At 43.1% G+C, this 27247-nt stretch overlaps 1 protein-coding gene and 1 long non-coding RNA gene across 6 annotated transcripts in view; both read right to left on the reverse strand.

Annotated features, from left to right (window-relative positions):
* LOC118382091 (inversin-like) overlaps nucleotides 1-27247 on the reverse strand; it is a 57976-nt gene that overhangs the window by 4800 nt on the left and 25929 nt on the right. Inside the window, 13 exon segments of the mRNA XM_052495655.1 lie at nucleotides 7287-7486; nucleotides 8406-8443; nucleotides 8446-9077; nucleotides 9360-9583; nucleotides 10304-10513; nucleotides 11705-11811; nucleotides 12644-12790; nucleotides 12944-13029; nucleotides 23305-23460; nucleotides 24500-24671; nucleotides 24794-24903; nucleotides 25020-25200; nucleotides 25411-25578. Coding sequence (XP_052351615.1) covers nucleotides 7287-7486; nucleotides 8406-8443; nucleotides 8446-9077; nucleotides 9360-9583; nucleotides 10304-10513; nucleotides 11705-11811; nucleotides 12644-12790; nucleotides 12944-13029; nucleotides 23305-23460; nucleotides 24500-24671; nucleotides 24794-24903; nucleotides 25020-25200; nucleotides 25411-25578 — 2431 coding nt within the window.
* On the reverse strand, nucleotides 1369-4005 carry LOC127915375 (uncharacterized). Of its 5 annotated transcripts, XR_008091175.1 has the most exons (4): nucleotides 3657-4005; nucleotides 2705-2755; nucleotides 2399-2449; nucleotides 1369-1633 (listed from the first exon to the last, which is right to left on the reverse strand). It is a non-coding gene; the product is annotated as an uncharacterized LOC127915375 (long non-coding RNA). The 5 variants fall into 5 exon arrangements; XR_008091170.1 differs by lacking the exon at nucleotides 2705-2755; XR_008091171.1 differs by lacking the exon at nucleotides 2399-2449.

Here is a 27247-nt window from a genome sequence, read left to right on the forward strand (position 1 = left end):
AAGTAACGACTTGGAAATGTCAACCTGTAAGAAGAGTGAAACTGAACAAAAGAAATAGGAAAAACACCAACGTTCTGCGATACCTCTGTACACACACACAGGTGAATGTGGTTGATGGGTTTGTATGTCTGACAGAGACAATGGGTTTCGGGAGTGTGTGTGTGTGTGTTCAGCAGACAGCTCTACGCAGTCGTCTGACATTCCCCCTGACAGCTCTGAACTTTTCACAGCAGCAGCCGACAGGACTGTCAGTGTGTGTATGTGTGAAAGGGGGCGGGCTACCACGTCAGACCAGAAAAGGTAGGGAGTCTATCTGGCTGTATCGGTGTGTATGTTTGTGTGTGTGTGACGATGTGTATGTGTGTTGGCACTAGTAGGTTTCTGCCCAGTCTCCCATCATCACCTGGTCATGTGTGCTGAAGGTCAGGTGTGTCTACGGGCCGAACTCATATCAGAAGTTATTACAACACACAACGCACACACATCTCTATATGATTATACAACTATGTGTGATTGCATGTGTATATTAACATTATAAGGTAAATAGTTATTGATAACTCTCTGCATTGATGCTACTGTAATTCTGTTTGAACATAACATCACATTCCAAACCAAACAGCATCATACCATCACCTCAGGAAACAAATATTTTCCTTCATCCAGAAACTGTACGTCTTAGATGGAAGCCTGCTAATATCTTCAGTGGACTATACACCTCCCTATACCAATTCTATACAGATAATAATATATTCAGTGGACAATACACCTCCCTATACCAATTCTATACAGATAATAATATCTTCAGTGAACTATACACCTCCCTATACCAATTCTATACAGATAATAATATATTCAGTGGACAATACACCTCCCTATACCAATTCTATACAGATATTAATATCTTCAGTGGACTATACACCTCCCTATACCAATTCTATACAGATAATCATATATTCAGTGGACAATACACCTCCCTATACCAATTCTATACAGATAATAATATATTCAGTGGACAATACACCTCCCTATACCAATTCTATACAGATATTAATATCTTCAGTGGACTATACACCTCCCTATACCAATTCTATACAGATAATAATATATTCAGTGGACTATACACCTCCCTATACCAATTCTATACAGATAATAATATCTTCAGTGGACTATACACCTCCCTATACCAATTCTATACATATATTAATATATTCTGTGGACTATACACCTCCCTATACCAATTATATACATATATTAATATATTCTGTGGACTATACACCTCCCTATACCAATTCTATACAGATAATAATATATTCAGTGGACTATACACCTCCCTATACCAATTCTATACAGATAATAATATATTCAGTGGACTATACACCTCCCTATACCAGTTCTATACAGATATTAATATCTTCAGTGGACTATACACCTCCCTATACCAATTCTATACAGATAATAATATCTTCAGTGGACTATACACCTCCCTATACCAATTCTATACAGATAATAATATATTCAGTGGACTATACACCTCCCTATACCAGTTCTATACAGATATTAATATCTTCTGTGGACTATACACCTCCCTATACCAGTTCTATACAGATATTAATATCTTCTGTGGACTATACACCTCCCTATACCAATTCTATACAGATAATAATATCTTCTGTGGACTATACACCTCCCTATACCAATTCTATACAGATATTAATATATTCAGTGGACTATACACCTCCCTATACCAATTCTATACAGATAATAATATATTCAGTGGACTATACACCTCCCTATACCAGTTCTATACAGATATTAATATCTTCAGTGGACTATACACCTCCCTATACCAATTCTATACAGATAATAATATATTCAGTGGACTATACACCTCCCTATACCAGTTCTATACAGATATGAATATCTTCTGTGGACTATACACCTCCCTATACCAATTCTATGCATATATTAATATCTTCTGTGGACTATACACCTCCCTATACCAATTCTATACAGCTATTAATATTGTCTGTGGACTATACACCTCCCTATACCAATTCTATACAAATATTAATATCTTCAGTGGACTATACACCTCCCTATACCAATTCTATACAGATATTAATATATTCAGTGGACTATACACCTCCCTATACCAATTCTATACAGATATTAATATATTCAGTGGACTATACACCTCCCTATACCAATTCTATACATATATTAATATCTTCAGTGGACTATACACCTCCCTATACCAATTCTATACAGATATTAATATATTCAGTGGACTATACACCTCCCTATACCAATTCTATACAGATATTAATATCTTCAGTGGACTATACACCTCCCTATACCAATTCTATACAGATAATAATATCTTCAGTGGACTATACACCTCCCTATACCAATTCTATACAGATAATAATATATTCAGTGGACAATACACCTCCCTATACCAATTCTATACAGATATTAATATCTTCAGTGGACTATACACCTCCCTATACCAATTCTATACAGATAATAATATATTCAGTGGACAATACACCTCCCTATACCAATTCTATACAGATAATAATATATTCAGTGGACAATACACCTCCCTATACCAATTCTATACAGATATTAATATCTTCAGTGGACTATACACCTCCCTATACCAATTCTATACAGATAATAATATCTTCAGTGGACTATACACCTCCCTATACCAATTCTATACAGATAATAATATATTCAGTGGACAATACACCTCCCTATACCAATTCTATACAGATATTAATATCTTCAGTGGACTATACACCTCCCTATACCAATTCTATACAGATAATAATATATTCAGTGGACAATACACCTCCCTATACCAGTTCTATACAGATATTAATATCTTCAGTGGACTATACACCTCCCTATACCAATTCTATACAGATAATAATATATTCAGTGGACTATACACCTATACCAGTTCTATACAGATATGAATATCTTCTGTGGACTATACACCTCCCTATACCCTATGCATATATTAATATCTTCTGTGGACTATACACCTCCCTATACCAATTCTATACAGCTATTTATTGTCTGTGGACTATACACCTCCCTATACCAATTCTATACAAATATTAATATCTTCAGTGGACTATACACCTCCCTATACCAATTCTATACAGATATTAATATATTCAGTGGACTATACACCTCCCTATACCAATTCTATACAGATATTAATATATTCAGTGGACTATACACCTCCCTATACCAATTCTATACATATATTAATATCTTCAGTGGACCTCCCTATACCAATTCTATACAGATATTAATATATTCAGTGGACTATACACCTCCCTATACCAATTCTATACAGATATTAATATCTTCAGTGGACTATACACCTCCCTATACCAATTCTATACAGATATTAATATATTCAGTGGACTATACACCTCCCTATACCAATTCTATACAGATATTAATATCTTCAGTGGACTATACACCTCCCTATACCAATTCTATACAGATAATAATATATTCAGTGGACAATACACCTCCCTATACCAATTCTATACAGATAATAATATATTCAGTGGACAATACACCTCCCTATACCAATTCTATACAGATATTAATATCTTCAGTGGACTATACACCTCCCTATACCAATTCTATACAGATAATAATATATTCAGTGGACAATACACCTCCCTATACCAATTCTATACAGATATTAATATCTTCAGTGGACTATACACCTCCCTATACCAATTCTATACAGATAATAATATCTTCAGTGGACTATACACCTCCCTATACCAATTCTATACAGATAATAATATATTCAGTGGACAATACACCTCCCTATACCAATTCTATACAGATATTAATATCTTCAGTGGACTATACACCTCCCTATACCAATTCTATACAGATAATAATATCTTCAGTGGACTATACACCTCCCTATACCAATTCTATACAGATAATAATATATTCAGTGGACTATACACCTCCCTATACCAGTTCTATACAGATATTAATATCTTCTGTGGACTATACACCTCCCTATACCAATTCTATACAGATAATAATATATTCTGTGGACTATACACCTCCCTATACCAATTCTATACAGATATTAATATATTCAGTGGACTATACACCTCCCTATACCAATTCTATACAGATAATAATATATTCAGTGGACTATACACCTCCCTATACCAGTTCTATACAGATATTAATATCTTCAGTGGACTATACACCTCCCTATACCAATTCTATACAGATATTAATATCTTCTGTGGACTATACACCTCCCTATACCAATTCTATGCATATATTAATATCTTCTGTGGACTATACACCTCCCTATACCAATTCTATACAGCTATTAATATCGTCTGTGGACTATACACCTCCCTATACCAATTCTATACAGATATTAATATCTTCAGTGGACTATACACCTCCCTATACCAATTCTATACAGATATTAATATATTCAGTGGACTATACACCTCCCTATACCAATTCTATACAGATATTAATATATTCAGTGGACTATACACCTCCCTATACCAATTCTATACATATATTAATATCTTCAGTGGACTATACACCTCCCTATACCAATTCTATACAGATATTAATATATTCAGTGGACTATACACCTCCCTATACCAATTCTATACAGATATTAATATCTTCAGTGGACTATACACCTCCCTATACCAATTCTATACAGATAATAATATCTTCAGTGGACTATACACCTCCCTATACCAATTCTATACAGATAATAATATATTCAGTGGACAATACACCTCCCTATACCAATTCTATACAGATATTAATATCTTCAGTGGACTATACACCTCCCTATACCAATTCTATACAGATAATAATATATTCAGTGGACAATACACCTCCCTATACCAATTCTATACAGATAATAATATATTCAGTGGACAATACACCTCCCTATACCAATTCTATACAGATATTAATATCTTCAGTGGACTATACACCTCCCTATACCAATTCTATACAGATAATAATATATTCAGTGGACTATACACCTCCCTATACCAATTCTATACAGATAATAATATATTCAGTGGACAATACACCTCCCTATACCAATTCTATACAGATATTAATATCTTCAGTGGACTATACACCTCCCTATACCAATTCTATACAGATAATAATATATTCAGTGGACAATACACCTCCCTATACCAATTCTATACAGATAATAATATATTCAGTGGACAATACACCTCCCTATACCAATTCTATACAGATATTAATATATTCAGTGGACTATACACCTCCCTATACCAATTCTATACAGATAATAATATCTTCAGTGGACTATACACCTCCCTATACCAATTCTATACAGATAATAATATATTCAGTGGACTATACACCTCCCTATACCAGTTCTATACAGATATTAATATATTCAGTGGACTATACACCTCCCTATACCAATTCTATACAGATAATAATATATTCAGTGGACTATACACCTCCCTATACCAGTTCTATACAGATATTAATATCTTCTGTGGACTATACACCTCCCTATACCAGTTCTATACAGATATTAATATCTTCTGTGGACTATACACCTCCCTATACCAATTCTATACAGATAATAATATCTTCTGTGGACTATACACCTCCCTATACCAATTCTATACAGATAATAATATCTTCAGTGGACTATACACCTCCCTATACCAATTCTATACAGATAATAATATATTCAGTGGACTATACACCTCCCTATACCAGTTCTATACAGATATTAATATCTTCAGTGGACTATACACCTCCCTATACCAATTCTATACAGATAATAATATATTCAGTGGACTATACACCTCCCTATACCAGTTCTATACAGATATTAATATCTTCTGTGGACTATACACCTCCCTATACCAATTCTATGCATATATTAATATATTCTGTGGACTATACACCTCCCTATACCAATTCTATACAGCTATTAATATCGTCTGTGGACTATACACCTCCCTATACCAATTCTATACAGATATTAATATCTTCAGTGGACTATACACCTCCCTATACCAATTCTATACAGATATTAATATATTCAGTGGACTATACACCTCCCTATACCAATTCTATACAGATATTAATATATTCAGTGGACTATACACCTCCCTATACCAGTTCTACAGATATTATATCTTCTGTGGACAGTTCTATACAGATATTAATATCTTCTGTGGACTATACACCTCCCTATACCAATTCTATGCATATATTAATATCTTCTGTGGACTATACACCTCCCTATACCAATTCTATTCAGATATTAATATCGTCTGTGGACTATACACCTCCCTATACCAATTCTATACATATATTAATATATTCTGTGGACTATACACCTCCCTATACCAATTCTATACAAATATTAATATCTTCAGTGGACTATACACCTCCCTATACTAATTCTATACATATATTAATATCTTCAGTGGACTATACACCTCCCTATACCAATTCTATACATATATTAATATCTTCTGTGGACTATACACCTCCCTATACCAATTCTATACATATATTAATATCTTCTGTGGACTATACACCTCCCTATACCAATTCTATACAGATATTAATATCTTCAGTGGACTATACACCTCCCTATACAAATTCTATACAGATATTAATATATTCTGTGGACTATACACCTCCCTATACTAATTCTATACAGATATTAATATATTCAGTGGACTATACACCTCCCTATACCAATTCTATACAGATAATAATATATTCAGTGGACTATACACCTCCCTATACCAATTCTATACAGATATTAATATCTTCAGTGGACTATACACCTCCCTATACCAGTTCTATACAGATATTAATATCTTCTGTGGACTATACACCTCCCTATACTAATTCTATACATATATTAATATATTCAGTGGACTATACACCTCCCTATACTAATTCCATACAGATATTAATATATTCAGTGGACTATACACCTCCCTATACCAATTCTATACAGATATTAATATATTCAGTGGACTATACACCTCCCTATACCAATTCCATACAGATATGTTGGAGTTTGAAGTTGCAGCTCGGCAGTAATGCACTCATTCACAGTAGGCGACTAGGCGCTGTTAAGAATTTGATTATTTCTAAATGTTAAGAGTTCAGAGTTGAAACAAATTAAAGACAGAATCAAACATTCTGGACAGAACGCCAGGCTTTACCATAGATGCTTTGCAGCACTGAGCTCTTGGCTGCTGTCTTGGTGGGTGGAACTGTGGCCTCGGGCTTGGTCCTAATAGGGGTGTGACCAGGGAAAGCCGGCCTATCCCAGAGCAGCTGGATCAGGAGGGAGGCGACCTCAGGTGGCTCCACTCTTTTCCCAGCACCAAAAGCCTCCCTCAATCTGCCTCGCACATGGAACCTACACACAAACACACCCAGGACACGGTACATTATAGAGGCCTTCATTTGTCCAACCTATTCGGTTCGTATATTACACAGTACATGACATTTGGACATTATTCAGTTCACTGAAAAATGTTACTACAGGCATCCCTGGAAAAGCTGGTTTAAGAGGGGTGAGAAATAATAATTCAGTGTCCAACCTCAGGGGTTCCACAAGGCTCAATTCTGGGTCCGCTACTCTTCAGCATCAATACATAACACTTCCTCTAGGGGAACTGAACCCGGCCATGGCATACTTCAAGAGCTTAGTAGAAAAAGCTTATTACTTGTATACTACAATTAAATCAGTACACGCATCCGCACGCACACACATCTACTGGCGGCTGGGAACAGAGGGCTTTCCGATGTGGGGTAGTAGATCCTGAATGAGAGGCTGCTGGTAGCTATTAGAATGGCACGCCTGAACTTTTAGCCTCTCATTAAAACACTGAGAGGGCTCCAGATTATACCCCCTGTCTCCCCCACTCCCCCTCTCCCCCGTCATGGAGGTGTTGATGGTAGGAGGGCAGGCAGCCAGACCACAGAGAGCGTGAGGGGGAGACGCTGTGTGTAAGTTGGTGTGTGAGTGTGTGGAGGGAAGACACATGTGGGCACCACATGGCACTGCCACACTCTCTTGGTAAGAGAGAACGCTACAGTGGAGCACAGTATACCCCTCCCCCTTTCAACCATACACACACTTCCTCCAGGCTGTTTGGGAAGCCATCTCAGAGCCAACCTTGGTATCGGGCCAGAGAGAAACTACCTGAGCACCTCTGCTTTGGTAAAGGGGCCACAGGCTCTAATCCATGGCAGTACTCCCAGTACTGGCTCAGCTTGGAGAGGGAATGGGAAGAATGAAAAGCAGACCATACCTGGTCGGGCTTCAACCTTACCTCTTCCAGGCTCGTTGGATAGTGCAGGCAGCCTGGTCTCTGTCCCCCTCCCTGGGCTTGCTGCTGGGACGGTGCGACTGTGTGGAGGCTTTAGCGTGGTTCTTGCTGGAGTAGGTGGTATGGTCTGTGACAGGGCGTGTTCTGTGTCTGGGGTTGTGTGTGTTGGTGTGTGTGTCTCTCTTGCTTCTAGTGGTGTGTTCCCTGGTGCTGGGGGCTTCTTGATCCATGGTGGGACGAGTAGACGTGTCTGTGTTGGATGGAGTGTGTGTGTGGGAAGGAGTGTGTGTGTTGGAAGGAGTGTGTGTGTGTTGGAGGTAGTGTGTGTTTTGGAAGGAGTATGTGTGTTAGAGGGAGTGTGTGTTGGAAGGAGTGTGTGTGTGTTGGAGGTAGTGTGTGTTTTAGAAGGAGTGTGTGTGTTGGAGGGAGAGTGTATGTTGGAAGGAGTGTGTGTGTTTGCAGAGGTTAGTCTCTTGGTCCTGGGTGTGGTGGGGGGTCTGTGTTTTGGGCTGGGGGGTTGGCTGCAGCCTGCAGGAGAGAGACGCTCCCTGACCCTAGACCCTTGGGCAGGGGGCATGGGGTCAGAGGTCACTGAGGGGTGAGGGGTCACCACGGGGTCAGGGCCTTTGGCTGGCTGTGCCTCCTTCCCTCTCCTGGAGGGTCTGCTTCTATGTGCTGAGAAAGAGAGGGAAGTAAGAGACTGAGAGAGTGGGTGAACATGTGTGTGTGTATATGTGTGTGTGTATATGTGTGTTAGGTTTGGGTGGTTTACCGTATATATACCGTAGTCCAGGGTTTTGGAAAAAGCCACGGGATAGTTTTTCAATACTGTTTAAATGACTTCTTTTTTTAATACATTTGAATATTTCTAGCTGCTTTTTAAGTAAATATCTGCAGTCAACTTGTGAAATATGGTAGGAGATAATGAAGATGGCGTTCATGTGTGTGTGTGTGTACCTCTATGTTTCCATGTCTCCTCTTTGCTATTGGTCTGTTCTGCTTTGGAGGCTGTATTAGCCCCGCCCCCTGCCTCTCTCTCATACACTGACAGTTCCTTCATAGTCTCAGCCAATGACAGCTGCTCCTGCTCAGCGCGGGCCAATAACATCCTCTGTTTCTCTGTTCTGGCCAATGAGATTTGCTGCTCCGCCTCCCGCCTCCGCTGCTCCTCATCGCGTTTCCTGAGTGACATCATGACACATATTACACACGTCTCACACATACACCCTAACCCCAGTTACGACCTTATCTCAAAGCCTTATCTAAACCCTACCGCTGAACCAGCCCTGACCAACATCACAAACTAGTCCTGACGTTACAAAGAAGAACAGGAGAATCCTTTCAGTAATCCAAGCCTAATAGGAGTTCCAAGCACACAGAGACCATTACAGGCTGTTTATTACAAACAATGTAGAATTATAAGAGAGGGATGTGTGAGCGAGAGAGAGAGAGAGAGAGAGAGAGAGAGAGAGAGAGAGAGAGAGAGAGAGAGAGAGAGAGAGAGAGACAGGGAGAAGATGTATGTGTGTGCAGGGATGACAGGTGGAAAGATGGATATGGAGAGAGTGTGACTGTTTCTATATGGGTTGGGGGAATACGACAGGGAGAGATGGAGAGAAAGAGAGAGAGAGAGAGAGAGAGGGAGAAAGAGAATGTGTGTGTGTTTGTGTGTGTATGGCATGATCTGGTTGACTATGATAGAGTTGTTGACAGAGAGTACTGAGCAGACAGGGGATGGATCACTATGCTTGTTTCTATGTGTGTGTGTGTGTGTGTGTGTGTGTGTGTGTGTGTGTGTGTGTGTGTGTGTGTGTGTGTGTGTGTGTGTGTGTGTGTGTGTGTGTGTGTGTGTGTGTGTGTGTGTGTGTGTGTGTGTGTGTGTGTGTGTGTGTGTATGGTACTTGGCTGCGTCCTTGCGTAGCTGTTCGTGTCTCATCAGTAGTTGTTTCCTCTCGGTGAAGGCCTTGCGAACGGTGTATCCTTTATACAGGGCCTGGATGGAAGCGGCAGCGATGTCCTGGATGGCCGCTATAGACAGAGCTCCATGCTCCAACATGTACTGAGTCACCTCACTGTGTTCCCCTAGGAGGGTGTAGTCCAGGGGGGTGTACCTACACACACACACACACACACACACACACACACACACACACACACACACACACACACACACACACACACACACACACACACACACACACACACACGTTTTTTGTTTCTGTACACCAGCTTCAAACAGCTGAAAATACAACATTACTGGTTATAGAAGATATATTTCACAGTGGTTTAGATGGTACAATGATTCTCTACGCTATACTTGCTTGTTTTGTCACATAAACTGATATTAGAATTAGAATTTTAGTAACCAGGAAATGGCGGATTGATTTCTGCATAGTGTATCTTTAACCTAATGAACTTGCTTTGTGAAAAACAACACACAGAGAGAATAGATTCACAAAATTCATTCGGAAAATTACAACATGTAATTTTACATTGATATTTTAGTAATTTAGCAGACGCTCTTATGCAGAGCGACTTACATTAATTAGTGCATTCATCTTAACATAGCAGGTAACAGGTAACTGCCAAAATAAAGGAAACACTTGAGGAAATGAGGGATACAAAGTATATTGAAAACAGGTGCTTCCACACAGGTGTGGTTCCTGAGTTAATTAGGCAATTAACATCCCATCATGCTTAGGGTCATGTATAAAAATGCTGTACAGGACATTATTTTGGCTACCATGTCTATGCCTCCATAGGATGACAATGCCCCCATCCACAGGGCACGATTGGTTACTGAATGGTTTGAGGAGTATGAAAAGATGTCAACCACATGTCATGTCCGTCTCAGTCACCAGATCTCAACCCAGTTGATTCTGGAGCGGAGCCTGACACAGCGTTTTCCACCACCATCAACAAAACACCAAATGATGGAATTTCTGGTGGAAGAATGATGTCGCATCCCTCCAAGAGTTCCAGACACTTAGAATCTATACCAAGGTGCATTGAAGCTGTTCTGGCTCGTGGTGCCCAGTGACCTATTAAGACGTGATATGTTGGGGTTTCCTTTATCCTGCTAGTTACCTGTAGTTATCAGTCAGTGCCAGTAGGAAAATACAAGTAAAAATATAATTTAGTAGGCCACTAGGTAGAGAGACAGCACAAAAACTAAATTGCCTTAGCAAGACAATACCAACAGCTACTTTTTGAATCTCAATCGATACTTGCTGCTGTTTTAGGAGCTGATGTCCTTCCAAACTATAGACGAGGCACTTCCTCCTTATCCACCTCCTCCTCACCTCTCCTCGTTGTGTTCCATGTGGTTGGGGAAGGCATTAGAGTTCAGCAGCAGCTTCACAGCATCCAGATACCCATTGTTACAGGACCAGTGGAGAGCTGTCCTGCCCTGCAGACACACACGGTAGGACAGGACCAGTGGAGAGCTGTCCTGCCCTGCAGACACACACAGTAGGACAGGACCAGTGGAGAGCTGTCCTGCCCTGCAGACACACACAGTAGGACAGGACCAGTGGAGAGCTGTCCTGCCCTGCAGACACACACAGTAGGACAGGACCAGTGGAGAGCTGTCCTGCCCTGCAGACACACACAGTAGGACAGGACCAGTGGAGAGCTGTCCTGCCCTGCAGACACACACAGTAGGACAGGACCAGTGGAGAGCTGTCCTGCCCTGCAGACACACACAGTAGGACAGGACCAGTGGAGAGCTGTCCTGCCCTGCAGACACACACAGTAGGACAGGACCAGTGGAGAGCTGTCCTGCCCTGCAGACACACACGGTAGGACAGGACCAGTGGAGAGCTGTCCTGCCCTGCAGACACACACGGTTGGACAGGACCAGTGGAGAGCTGTCCTGCCCTGCAGACACACACGGTAGGACAGGACCAGTGGAGAGCTGTCCTGCCCTGCAGACACACACAATAGGACATGACCAGTGGAGAGCTGTCCTGCCCTGCAGACACACACAATAGGACATGACCAGTGGAGAGCTGTCCTGCCCTGCAGACACACACAGTAGGACAGGACCAGTGGAGAGCTGTCCTGCCCTGCAGACACACACAGTAGGACAGGACCAGTGGAGAGCACTTTGTGTCTGTGTGTTTCTGTATATGTACTGTATGTCTGTGTTTGATTGTGTGAGTGTGTGTGCGTACTGTATGTCGGTGAGTGTGTGTGTGTGTGTATGTACTGTATGTCGGTGAGTGTGTGTGTGTGTGTACCTCTTTGTCCTGTATATTAGGGTCGGCGTTGTTCTCCATGAGTAGTACAGCCATACAGGTGATGTACCCTCCATAAGCAGCACACTGGAGAGGAGTCCTGCCTGCCTGGTCCTGGACGTTAGGACTGATCCCATTCTCCATCAGCAACTACCATGACCATCACACTGAGGTTACAGTACCAGCCAACCGGCTCAATGACCTGAACAACACATCCTTAAGACAGTCTATTAGGAAAGGAAATGAAGACAAATGAAGAAGTGTTCAGTGATAATTAAAGTATATAAAGGTGAAAAGACAGACCTGGCAGACTTCAGAGTTACCCCCCAGAGCCACCCAGTGCAGAGCAGTGTGTCCATCTAGATCCACCAGGTGGACACCAGCAGAGCCTACACAATGAAAATCCATGAGGCATTACAAGAGCATGGTACACTAATGTAGTCCTGTATGACTCAGTAGATAGAGCATGGTACACTAGTGTAGTCCTGTATGACCCAGTAGATAGAGCATGGTACACTAGTGTAGTCCTGTATGACTCAGTAGGTAGATCATGGTACACTAGTGTAGTCCTGTATGACTCAGTAGATAGAGCATGGTACACTAGTGTAGTCCTGTATGACTCAGTAGAGAGAGCATGGTACACTAGTGTAGTCCTGTATGACTCAGTAGGTAGAACATGGTACACTAGTGTGGTCCTGTATGACTCAGTAGATAGAGCATGGTACACTAGTGTAGTCCTGTATGACTCAGTAGGTAGAACATGGTACACTAGTGTAGTCCTGTATGACTCAGTAGGTAGAACATGGTACACTAGTGTAGTCCTGTATGACTCAGTAGATAGAGCATGGTACACTAGTGTAGTCCTGTATGACTCAGTAGAGAGAGCATGGTACACTAGTGTAGTCCTGTATGACTCAGTAGGTAGAGCATGGTACACTAGTGTGGTCCTGTATGACTCAGTAGGTAGAGCATGGTACACTAGTGTAGTCCTGTATGACTCAGTAGGTAGAGCATGGTACACTAGTGTAGTCCTGTATGACTCAGTAGGTAGAGCATGGTACACTAGTGTAGTCCTGTATGACTCAGTAGGTAGAGCATGGTACACTAGTGTAGTCCTGTATGACTCAGTAGGTAGAGCATGGTACACTAGTGTGGTCCTGTATGACTCAGTAGATAGAGCATGGTACACTAGTGTAGTCCTGCGTGACTCAGTAGGTAGAGCATGGTACACTAGTGTAGTCCTGTATGACTCAGTAGATAGAGCATGGTACACTAGTGTAGTCCTGTATGACTCAGTAGGTAGAGCATGGTACACTAGTGTAGTCCTGTATGACTCAGTAGATAGAGCATGGTACACTAGTGTAGTCCTGTATGACTCAGTAGATAGAGCATGGTACACTAGTGTAGTCCTGTATGACTCAGTAGATAGAGCATGGTACACTAGTGTAGTCCTGTATGACTCAGTAGGTAGAACATGGTACACTAGTGTAGTCCTGTATGACTCAGTAGATAGAGCATGGTACACTAGTGTAGTCCTGTATGACTCAGTAGATAGAGCATGGTACACTAGTGTAGTCCTGTATGACTCAGTAGGTAGAGCATGGTACACTAGTGTAGTCCTGTATGACTCAGTAGGTAGAGCATGGTACACTAGTGTAGTCCTGTATGACTCAGTAGATAGAGCATGGTACACTAGTGTAGTCCTGTATGACTCAGTAGGTAGAGCATGGTACACTAGTGTAGTCCTGTATGACTCAGTAGATAGAGCATGGTACACTAGTGTAGTCCTGTATGACTCAGTAGGTAGAACATGGTACACTAGTGTAGTCCTGTATGACTCAGTAGATAGAGCATGGTACACTAGTGTAGTCCTGTATGACTCAGTAGGTAGAGCATGGTACACTAGTGTAGTCCTGTATGACTCAGTAGATAGAGCATGGTACACTAGTGTAGTCCTGTATGACTCAGTAGATAGAGCATGGTACACTAGTGTAGTCCTGTATGACTCAGTAGATAGAGCATGGTACACTAGTGTAGTCCTGTATGACTCAGTAGATAGAGCATGGTACACTAGTGTAGTCCTGTATGACTCAGTAGATAGAGCATAGCACCACATACAAAATGGCTATAAGTTGCTTTGGATAAAAGTGTCTGCTAAATGGCAGATATTATTGAATCAACCTCCCAATTCACAGCTTTATTGACAACGTTTCGATCCGAACCGGATCTTCGTCAGGTCAAACAAACTGAGTGTTCACATCCCCAAATATACACATTCCCCCTCACATCCCCAAATATACACATTCCCCCTCACATCCCCAAATATACACATTTCCCCTCACATCCCCAAATATACACATTCCCCTCACATTAACATTATGCGCATGAAGCATGGTGTGTGTCATTTCACTTTTGTGTATAGTCAATCATAATTGAGCACAGAGGTACGTAACAATTATATACATACAAATTGGGCCAAGTTAAAACCTAGGCAACAGTCATCTTTTTTTGATGTCTATAATCCTCTGTGACCGTATGTACCTCTGTGATTAATTATGTTTAACTATGTGCAGAGTGAATAGAATTTGTTCCACACCAACCATGCGTCATGTGCATGTGAGGTGAAATGTGTATATTTGGGGATGTGAGGGGAAATGTGTATATTTGAGGATGTGAGGGGGAATGTGTATATTTGGGGATGTGAGTGGGAATGTGTATATTTGGGGATGTGAGGGGAAATGTGTATATTTGGGGATGTGAGGGGGAATGTGTATATTTGGGGATGTGAGGGGGAATGTGTATATTTGGGGATGTGAGGGAAATGTGTATATTTGGGGATGTGAGGGGGAATGTGTATATTTGGGGATGTGAGGGGAATGTGTATATTTGGGGATGTGAGGGAAATGTGTATATTTGGGGATGTGAGGGGGAATATGTATATTTGGGGATGTGAGGGGAATGTGTATATTTGGGGATGTGAGGGAAATGTGTATATTTGGGGATGTGAGGGGAATGTGTATATTTGGGGATGTGAGGGGGAATATGTATATTTGGGGATGTGAGGGGAATGTGTATATTTGGGGATGTGAGGGAAATGTGTATATTTGGGGATGTGAGGGGAATGTGTATATTTGGGGATGTGAGGGGGAATATGTATATTTGGGGATGTGAGGGGAATGTGTATATTTGGGGATGTGAGGGGAATGTGTATATTTGGGGATGTGAGGCTGAATGTGTGTATTTGGGGATGTGAGGGGAATGTGTATATTTGGGGATGTGAGGGGAATGTGTATATTTGGGGATGTTTTTAAGGATGCGTGTATTTTTATTTATTTTATTTCACCTTTATTTAACCAGGTAGGCAAGTTGAGAACAAGTTCTCATTTACAATTGCGACCTGGCCAAGATAAAGCAAAGCAGTTTGACAGATACAACGACACAGAGTTACACATGGAGTAAAACAAACATACAGTCAATAATACAGTATGAACAAGTCTATATACAATGTGAGCAAATGAGGTGAGAAGGGAGGTAAAGGCAAAAAAGGCCATGGTGGCAAAGTAAATACAATATAGCAAGTAAAACACTGGAATGGTAGTTTTGCCATGGAAGAATGTGCAAAGTATAAATAAAAATAATGGGGTGCAAAGGAGCAAAATTAATTAATTAATTAAATACAGTTGGGAAAGAGGTAGTTGTTTGGGCTAAATTATATAATATAAAATTATAGGTGGGCTATGTACAGGTACAGTAATCTGTGAGCTGCTCTGACAGTTGGTGCTTAAAGCTAGTGAGGGAGATAAGTATTTCCAGTTTCAGAGATTTTTGTAGTTCGTTCCAGTCATTGGCAGCAGAGAACTGGAAGGAGAGGCGGCCAAAGAAAGAATTGGTTTTGGAGGTGACTAGAGAGATATACCTGCTGGAGCGTGTGCTACAGGTGGGAGATGCTATGGTGACCAGCGAGCTGAGATAAGGGGGGACTTTACCTAGCAGGGTCTTGTAGATGACATGGAGCCAGTGGGTTTGGCGACGAGTATGAAGCGAGGGCCAGCCAACGAGAGCGTACAGGTCGCAATGGTGGGTAGTATATGGGGCTTTGGTGACAAAAAGGATTGCACTGTGATAGACTGCATCCAATTTGTTGAGTAGGGTATTGGAGGCTATTTTGTAAATTACATCGCCAAAGTTGAGGATTGGTAGGATGGTCAGTTTTACAAGGGTATGTTTGGCAGCATGAGTGAAGGATGCTTTGTTGAAAATAGGAAACCAATTTTAGATTAAACTTTGGATTGGAGATGTTTGATATGGGTCTGGAAGGAGAGTTTACAGTCTAACCAGACACCTAAGTATTTGTAGTTGTCCACGTATTCTAAGTCAGAGCCGTCCAGAGTAGTGATGTTGGACAGTCGGGTAGGTGCAGGTAGCGATCGGTTGAAGAGCATGCATTTAGTTTTACTTGTATTTAAGAGCAATTGGAGGCCACGGAAGGAGAGTTGTATGGCATTGAAGTTTGCCTGGAGGGTTGTTAAGACAGTGTCCAAAGAAGGGCCAGAAGTATACAGAATGGTGTCGTCTGCGTAGAGGTGGATCAGAGACTCACCAGCAGCAAGAGCGACCTCATTGATGTATACAGAGAAGAGAGTCGGTCCAAGAATTGAACCCTGTGGCACCCCCATAGAGACTGCCAGAGGTCCGGACAGCAGACCCTCCGATTTGACACACTGAACTCTATCAGATAAGTAGTTGGTGAACCAAGCGAGGCAATCATTTGAGAAACCAAGGCTGTCGAGTCTGCCGATGAGGATGTGGTGATTGACAGTCGAAAGCCTTGGCCAGATCAATGAATACGGCTGCACAGTAATGTTTCTTATCGATGGCGGTTAAGATATCGTTTAGGATCTTGAGCGTGGCTGAGGTGCACCCATGACCAGCTCTGAAACCAGATTGCATAGCAGAGAAGGTATGGTGAGATTCGAAATGGTCGGTAATCTGTTTGTTGACTTGGCTTTCGAAGACCTTAGAAAGGCATGGTAGGATAGATATAGGTCTGTAGCAGTTTGGGTCAAGAGTGTCCCCCCCTTTGAAGAGGGGGATGACCGCAGTTGCTTTCCAATCTTTGGGAATCTCAGACGACACGATAGAGAGGTTGAACAGGCTAGTAATAGGGGTGGCAACTAATAGGGGTGGCAGATAATTTTAGAAAGAAAGGGTTTTGATTGTCTAGCCCGGCTGATTTGTAGGGGTCCAGATTTTGCAGCTCTTTCAGAACATCAGCTGAACGGATTTGGGAGAAGGAGAAATGGGGAAGGCTTGGGCGAGTTGCTGTTGGGGGTGCAGTGCTGTTGACCGGGGTAGGAGTAGCCAGGTGGAAAGCATGGCCAGCCGTAGAAAAATGCTTATTGAAATTCTCAATTATGGTGGATTTATCAGTGGTGACAGTTTTTCCTATCTTCAGTGCAGTGGGCAGCTGGGAGGAGGTGTTCTTATTCTCCATGGACTTTACAGTGTCCCAGAACTTTTTTGAGTTAGTGTTGCAGGAAGCAAATTTCTGCTTGAAAAAGCTAGCCTTGGCTTTTCTAACTGCCTGTGTATAACGGTTTCTAGCTTCCCTGAACAGCTGCATATCACGGGGGCTGTTCGATGCTAATGCAGAACGCCATAGGATGTTTTTGTGTTGGTTAAGGGCAGTCAGGTCTGGGGAGAACCAAGGGCTATATCTGTTCCTGGTTCTAAATTTCTTGAATGGGGCATGTTTATTTAAGATGGTTAGGAAGGCATTTAAAAAAAATCTTGGTTGAAGACAGCAGAGGTGTATTGAGAGGGGAAGTTGGTTAGGATGATATCTATGAGGGTGCCCGTGTTTAAGGCTTTGGGGAGGTACCTGGTAGGTTCATTGATAATTTGTGTGAGATTGAGGGCATCAAGTTTAGATTGTAGGATGGCTGGGGTGTTAAGCATGTTCCAGTTTAGGTCGCCGAGCAGCACGAGCTCTGAAGATAGATGGGGGCAATCAGTTCACATATGGTGTCCAGAGCACAGCTGGGGGCAGAGGGTGGTCTATAGCAGGCGGCAACGGTGAGAGACATGTTTTTAGAGAGGTGGATTTTTAAAAGTAGAAGTTCAAATTGTTTGGGTACAGACCTGGATAGTAGGACAGAACTCTGCAGGCTATCTTTGCAGTAGATTGCAACACCGCCCCCTTTGGCAGTTCTATCTTGTCTGAAAATGTTGTAGTTTGGAATTAAAATTTCAGAATTTTTGGTGGTCTTCCTAAGCCAGGATTCAGACACAGCTAGAACATCTGGGTTGGCAGAGTGTGCTAAAGCAGTGAAATCAAATCAAATCAAATCAAATCCATTTTTATTTGTCACATACACATGGTTAGCAGATGTTAATGCGAGTGTAGCGAAATGCTTGTGCTTCTAGTTCCGACAATGCAGTAATAACCAACAAGTAATCTAACTAACAATTCCAAAACTACTGTCTTATACACAGTGTAAGGGGATAAGGAATATGTACATAAGGATATATGAATGAGTGATGGTACAGAGCAGCATACAGTAGATGGTATCGAGTACAGTATATACATATGAGATGAGTATGTAGACAAAGTAAACAAAGTGGCATAGTTAAAGTGGCTAGTGATACATGTATTACATAAGGATGCAGTAGATGATATAGAGTACAGTATATACATATGAGATGAGTATGTAGACAAAGTAAACAAAGTGGCATAGTTAAAGTGGCTAGTGATACATGTATTACATAAGGATGCAGTCGATGATGTAGAGTACAGTATATACGTATGCATATGAGATGAATAATGTAGGGTAAGTAACATTATATAAGGTAGCATTGTTTAAAGTGGCTAGTGATATATTTACATCATTTCCCATCAATTCCCATTATTAAAGTGGCTGGAGTTGGGTCAGTGTCAATGACAGTGTGTTGGCAGCAGCCACTCAATGTTAGTGGTGGCTGTTTAACTGTCTGATGGCCTTGAGATAGAAGCTGTTTTTCAGTCTCTCGGTCCCAGCTTTGATGCACCTGTACTGACCTCGCCTTCTGGATGATAGCGGGGTGAACAGGCAGTGGTTCGGGTGGTTGATGTCCTTGATGATCTTTATGGCCTTCCTGTAACATCGGGTGGTGTAGGTGTCCTGGAGGGCAGGTAGTTTGCCCCCGGTGATGCGTTGTGCAGACCTCACTACCCTCTGGAGAGCCTTACGGTTGAGGGAGGAGCAGTTGCCGTACCAGGCGGTGATACAGCCCGCCAGGATGCTCTCGATTGTGCATCTGTAGAAGTTTGTGAGTGCTTTTGGTGACAAGCCGAATTTCTTCAGCCTCCTGAGGTTGAAGAGGCGCTGCTGCGCCTTCTTCACGACGCTGTCAGTGTGAGTGGACCAATTCAGTTTGTCTGTGATGTGTATGCCGAGGAACTTAAAACTTGCTACCCTCTCCACTACTGTTCCATCGATGTGGATAGGGGGGTGTTCCCTCTGCTGTTTCCTGAAGTCCACAATCATCTCCTTAGTTTTGTTGACGTTGAGTGTGAGGTTATTTTCCTGACACCACACTCAGAGGGCCCTCACCTCCTCCCTGTAGGCCGTCTCGTCGTTGTTGGTAATCAAGCCTACCACTGTTGTGTCGTCCGCAAACTTGATGATTGAGTTGGAGGCGTGCGTGGCCACGCAGTCGTGGGTGAACAGGGAGTACAGGAGAGGGCTCAGAACGCACCCTTGTGGGGCCCCCGTGTTGAGGATCAGCGGGGAGGAGATGTTGTTGCCTACCCTCACCACCTGGGGGCGGCCCGTCAGGAAGTCCAGTACCCAGTTGCACAGGGCGGGGTCGAGACCCAGGGTCTCGAGCTTGATGACGAGCTTGGAGGGTACTATGGTGTTGAATGCCGAGCTGTAGTCGATGAACAGCATTCTCACATAGGTATTCCTCTTGTCCAGGTGGGTTAGGGCAGTGTGCAGTGTGGTTGAGATTGCATCGTCTGTGGACCTATTTGGGCGGTAAGCAAATTGGAGTGGGTCTAGGGTGTCAGGTAGGGTGGAGGTGATATGGTCCTTGACTAGTCTCTCAAAGCACTTCATGATGACGGAAGTGAGTGCTACGGGCGGTAGTCGTTTAGCTCAGTTACCTTAGCTTTCTTGGGAACAGGAACAATGGTGGACCTCTTGAAGCATGTGGGAACGGCAGACTGGTATAGGGATTGATTGAATATGTCCGTAAACACACCGGCCAGCCTCGCCTGCGCATGCTCTGAGGGCGCGGCTGGGGATGCCGTCTGGGCCTGCAGCCTTGCGAGGGTTAACACGTTTAAATGTCTTACTCACCTCGGCTGCAGTGAAGGAGAGACCGCATGTTTTCGTTGCAGGCCGTGTCAGTGGCACTGTATTGTCCTCAAAGCGGGCAAAAAAGTTATTTAGTCTGCCTGGGAGCAAGACATCCTGGTCCGTGACTGGGCTGGGTTTCTTCTTGTAGTCCGTGATTGACTGTAGACCCTGCCACATGCCTCTTGTGTCTGAGCCATTGAATTGAGATTCTACTTTGTCTCTGTACTGACGCTTAGCTTGTTTAATAGCCTTACGGAGGGAATAGCTGCATTGTTTATATTCGGACATGTTACCAGACACCTTGCCCTGATTAAAAGCAGTGGTTCGCGCTTTCAGTTTCACGTGAATGCTGCCATCAATCCACGGTTTCTGGTTTGGGAATGTTTTTATCGTTGCTATGACATCTTCGATGCACGTTCTAATGAACTCGCACACCGAATCAGCGTATTCGTCAATATTTCCATCTGACGCAATACGAAACAGAACAAACTAGAAGGAGGAGCAAACTTAGGGAGGAGGCTTCTAATGTTAACATGCATGAAACCAAGGCTATTACGGTTACAGAAGTCGTCAAAAGAGAGCGCCTGGGGAATAGGAGTGGAGCTAGGCACTGCAGGGCCTGGATTCACCTCTACATCGCCAGAGGAACATAGGAGGAGTAGAATAAGGGTGCGGCTAAAAGCAATAAGAATTGGTCGTCTTGAACGTCTGGAACAGAGAGTAAAATTAGGTTTCTGGGGGCGATAAAATAGCATCAAGGTATAATGTAGAGACAAAGGTATGGTAGGATGTGAATACAGTGGAGGTAAACCTAGGTATTGAGTGATGAAGAGAGAGATATTGTCTCTAGAAACATCATTGAAACCAGGAGATGTCATAGCATGTGTGGGTGGTGGAACTAATAGGTTGGATAAGGTATAGTGAGCAGGACTAGAGGCTCTACAGTGAAATAAGCAAATAAACACTAACCAGAACAGCAATGGACAAGACATATTGACATTAAGGAGAGGCATCCTTAGTCGAGTGATCAAAAGGGTCCAGTGAGTGGAGTGGTTGGTTTGGGGGTCACGGCGATTTAGACAGCTAGCCAGGCCATCGGTAGCAAGCTAGCATTAAATGGAGGTCTGTTATTAGCCACCTCTTGCGTTCCGTCAGTAGATTAGTGGGGTTCCGTGTGGTAGAGGGGATTAATCCAAATCACACAACAACAACAAAAATAAAAACAATAGATATAGTTATAGAGGCCCAAGAAGAAACATAATAATAATAAAAATAAATAAATTGTCCGATTGTCTATTCAGATAGCAGCCGGTAAGACAGCTAACGGTTAGTAGGCCGCAGATGGGCGTTCAGGTAACGTCGCGACGGAGGAGCCAGCCGGATAACTCCTTCAGGTAGATAACGTCGGCAGTCCAGTTGTGAGGTGGGGCTCCGCGTAGACAGTAAAACAGGTCCGGATAGGTGACTGCAGCCCAGGAGTGATTGTTGGAACTCAGGAGTGATTGACAGAGCTGGCTAGCTCTGGAATAATTGATGTTTGCACCGGAATCGACGAAAGCCGATAGTCACACGGATAGCAGCTAGCTAGCTGTGAGATCCAGGTATGAATGTCCAGAGAGCAGTTGAAATCTAGGGACATGGAGAGAAAAATTGGTCCGGTATGTTCCGTTCCGAGCCGCGCTGCGCTGTGCCGTACAAAACTGGCGATAGATTTTCGAGCTAAAGGATAGCTGATGACCACAAACCGTGGTTAGCTGAATACTAAGGATTTGCCAGTAAAGAAGCTAACTAGCTTCTGAACTAGCTTCTGATTAGCTTCTGGATTAGCTTCTGGGCTAGCTTCTGGCTAGCTCCTGGCTAGCTTTTGGCTAGTTTCTGGCTAGCTTCTTGGAGTTTCTGGCTAGCTTCTTGGAGGATTACAGATTTGAGGTAAATAATACTTTTTTATAAATATAAATTGGTGAGGCGGGTTGCAGGAGAGTGTTTTGAAGATGAGTTGATGGAAAATAAAAATAAAATGTACGTGAAAAAAAGTTGTAAATATATATATATACAGGACACGACAAGACGAGGACAAAAGACGTCTGAACTGCTATGCCATCTTGGAAAACCTTGTATGAACACGAACTCTTCACTACTATCAGACCACAATGTATTGAAGGACTAGGATACCAAGTCTACAATAATCACCACCACACACACTGGTTTATTGCGTACCAGAGATGGAAGAGGAAGTGAGACATCTCACTCGCTCCTTTTTTCCAAAGGTCAACGACCTGAGTAAAGCAAAATGTTAATTTATCCACCATCTTTGCTGTGTACCTTTGATAAGTGTGAGGATGATGTGGCAGTGTCCCATCTCACAGGCTCTGAACAGAGGCGTGTGTTTCATCACGTCTAGACTGTCCACTATGGCTCCTCTCTCCAACAGCAACCTCACTGTACTCACATGACCTGACAGAGAGGCCGCGTGCAGCGCTGCAACACACACACATTTAGTTGAGATTTTCAGTCTCTACACACTTCAGCAGCCTCACCTACTCGAGTTTTCAGAACCAGTTCGTCAAATGAAAAGTAATTTGTTGCACTTTGACCCTGTACTGTGTTGTTGTTTCATGTCAGTCAATATTTACACCCTGGCCCATCTATCTACTCCAGTGACTCTGATCAACCCACTCTGCTCCCCATCACACTCAACCTCATTAGCATAGTACACCAGATCATTTGCATATTTTACCAACTCATTAGCATATGCCCACATAAATTGTCCCTGCAGGGCAGGGCAGGAAGCAGAGGCATCACCATGGTGATTAGTGCTCCAATCAGCCCACAGGGCAGAGCAGGGGACAAAGGATAGCATGTCTACAGGTTGGGGATGGTGTGTGTATGTGTGTGTGTGTGTATGCGTGTGCGCGTGCGTGTGTGTTGTGTTGACATGTCTCTCTCCCCACTCGTCTCTCCGCTCCACTGCTTTCGGGGAATCCCCTGACATCTATGCCACTCTGGGGAATCCCCTGACATCTATGCCACTCTGGGGAATCCCCTGACATCTATGCCACTCTGGGGAATCCCCTGACATCTATGCCACTCTGGGGAATCCCCTGACATCTATGCCACTCTGGGGAATCCCCTGACATCTATGCCACTCTGGGGAATCCCCTGACATCTATGCCACTCTGGGGAATCCCCTGTGACATCAGACAGCCGCTGTCCTGCCACCTGCGTCACCTCCAGTGCCTCAACATTCCTACACGCGCAGGATGACAGAGGCTAGCACCAGTGTGTGAGTGTGTGTGAGTGTGTGTGTGTCATCCTGCGCGTCTGTTTATCTCTCTGAGTAGCTCTGATGGTGACAGTACCAGGACATTAAGATCTGGGAAACTGTGGTGAAGGCGGTGAGGGGGGTAGGGGATGAAAGGGGAGGTGTCCTCTACCAGCCTAACCAGTCACAGCAGCTCTTGGTCTACTGCTGACTGAAACAATCCCTGCATATTAAACACATCCCAGAGTTCCTCACCAGTGCCTCCGTACTTGTCGGCCATGTTGATGTCAATGTCAGGCGTGAGTGTCAGCATGGTGCGTATGACATCATCGCTTCCTTTGCCAGCAGCCCACATGAACGCTGTGCGGCCCTCCAGATCTGGCTCGTCTTTCACAGAGGGGTGGGACAGAAACACACCCACCGTCTCCTACGCACACACACACACACATGCACACACACACGTGCACATACGCACACACACGCACACACATGAGTCCCTGATATAAGGTGAAAACGTGCGCGTGTTTGCATGTGTGTGTGTCTACGTACAGCGTAGTTGCTCTGAGCTCCATAGTGTAGAGGTGTGGCCCCATGGCTGTCTGAGGGGATGGTGCCTGACGTGTTCCTCTCCAACAACAAGTGCACTATCTTGGCATGTCCTGAAACACACATCAACATATCCAGGTTCAGCTCGGGCCCCTCCGGTACAGTATCTGGACCAGTGATGGAACCACATTCTGATGACAGGATCCACATTGTAAACACAGTCTCTTACCCAGCAGTGCAGCCCAGTGCAGCGGGGTTCTGAACAGGTTGTCGTACGCCGTGACGCTGCAGCCTTCATACGATGTCAGCACCTCCACCACTGCCTCGTTGCCGTCGGCAACCGCAAAGTGCAAAGGCGTGCGCCCCTCATAGTCCTGCCAGTTCAACAGAGACTCGGTAGGAGCCGCCTCCTACGCACACACACACACCTCATTTACATCAGTAAGCAGAGGATGGTGTGTGTAAGGATGACATTCTCACTGGATAGATACTGTGTGTGTGTGTGTGTGTGTGTGTGTGTGTGTGTGTGTGTGTGTGTGTGTGTGTGTGTGTGTGTGTGTGTGTGTGTGTGTGTGTGTGTGTGTGTGTGTGTGTGTGTGTGTGTGTGTGTGTGTGTGTACCAGTATGCAGCGGACGGTGTGTATAGCGGTGTGCTCCTGGCTGTGTGCAGCCCAGTGTAGGGGGATCTTGCCCTCACTGTCTGGGATGCCGATGTTGGAGTCGTGTTTGATGAGCAGTCTGACGTGCTCTGGCCTGTTATAGAACGCTGACCAGTGGAGCGCAGTCTGCTGCAGGGGGAGAGAGGGGTGGGGGGTGACAGACACTATTGTAATAATAATTTGAGAGTGCTTATATTTGACCTGTTAATGTGTAATGGAAATGTGTTTCTTGCATATCCAAACTCCCCCTGGGGTCACAGCCAGGGTCACCATTGTCTCTCACCCGTGGAGCAATTGGGGTTAAGTAACCTTTCGGTTACTGGCCCAACGCTCTAACCTCCAGGCTCTAACCTCCAGTCTCTAACCTCCAGGCTCTAACCTCCAGGCTCTAACCTCCAGGCTCTAACCTCCAGGCTCTAACCTCCAGGCTCTAACCTCCAGTCTCTAACCTCCAGGCTCTAACCTCCAGATTCTAACCTCTAGGCTCTAACCTCCAGATTCTAACCTCCAGGCTCTAACCTCCAGGCTCTAACCTCCAGGCTCTAACCTCCAGGCTCTAACCTCCAGATTCTAACCTCCAGGCTCTAACCTCCAGGCTCTAACCTCCAGGCTATTTGCTCTAGAAATAACTGTGAACTAAATCAAAAAGCCCTAGAACATATTCTACAGAAACACACAAAGCCTGAGGATTTAACATGACAGTAACAGCAACAGTAACAGTGACAGTAACAATGACTGTAACAGTAATAATGACAGTAACAGTGACAGTAATAATGACTGTAACAGTGACAGTAATAATGACTGTAACAGTGACAGTGACAGTAATAATGACAGTAACAGTGACAGTAAACAATGACTGTAATAGTGACAGTAATAATGACTGTAACAGTGACAGTAAACAATGACTGTAATAGTGACAGTAATAATGACTGTAACAGTGACAGTAAACAATGACTGTAATAGTGACAGTGACAGTAACATGACAGTAACAGTGACAGTAACAATGACAGTAACAGTGACAGTAATAATGACTGTAACAGTGACAGTAACAGTAACAATGACTGTAACAGTGACAGTAATAATGACTGTAACAGTGACAGTGACAGTAATAATGACTGTAACAGTGACAGTAAACAATGACTGTAATAGTGACAGTAAACAATGACTGTAATAGTGACAGTGACAATAACATGACAGTAACAGTGACAGTAACAATGACAGTAACAGTGACAGTAATAATGACTGTAATAGTGACAGTGACAGTAACATGACAGTAACAGTGACAGTAACAATGACAGTAACAGTGACAGTAATAATGACTGTAACAGTGACAGTAACAGTAACAATGACTGTAACAGTGACAGTAATAATGACTGTAATAGTGACAGTGACAGTAACATGACAGTAACAGTGACAGTAACAATGACAGTAACAGTGACAGTAATAATGACTGTAACAGTGACAGTAATAATGACTGTGACAGTGACAGTAATAATGACTGTAACAGTGACAGTAATAATGACTGTAACAGTGACAGTAATAATGACTGTGACAATAACAGTGACAGTAATAATGACTGTAAAAGTGACAGTGACAGTAATAATGACCGTAAGTGACAGTAACAGTAACAGTAACTGTAACAGTGACAGTAACAATGACTGTAACAGTGACAGTAACAATGATAGTAACAGTGACAGTAACAATGATTGTAATAGTGACAGTAACAATGACTGTAACAGTGACAGTAACAATGATAGTAACAGTGACAGTAACAATGATAGTAACAGTGACAGTAACA

Source organism: Oncorhynchus keta, chromosome 34 (genome assembly GCF_023373465.1).
Source record: "Oncorhynchus keta strain PuntledgeMale-10-30-2019 chromosome 34, Oket_V2, whole genome shotgun sequence".
NCBI lineage: Eukaryota > Metazoa > Chordata > Actinopteri > Salmoniformes > Salmonidae > Oncorhynchus > Oncorhynchus keta.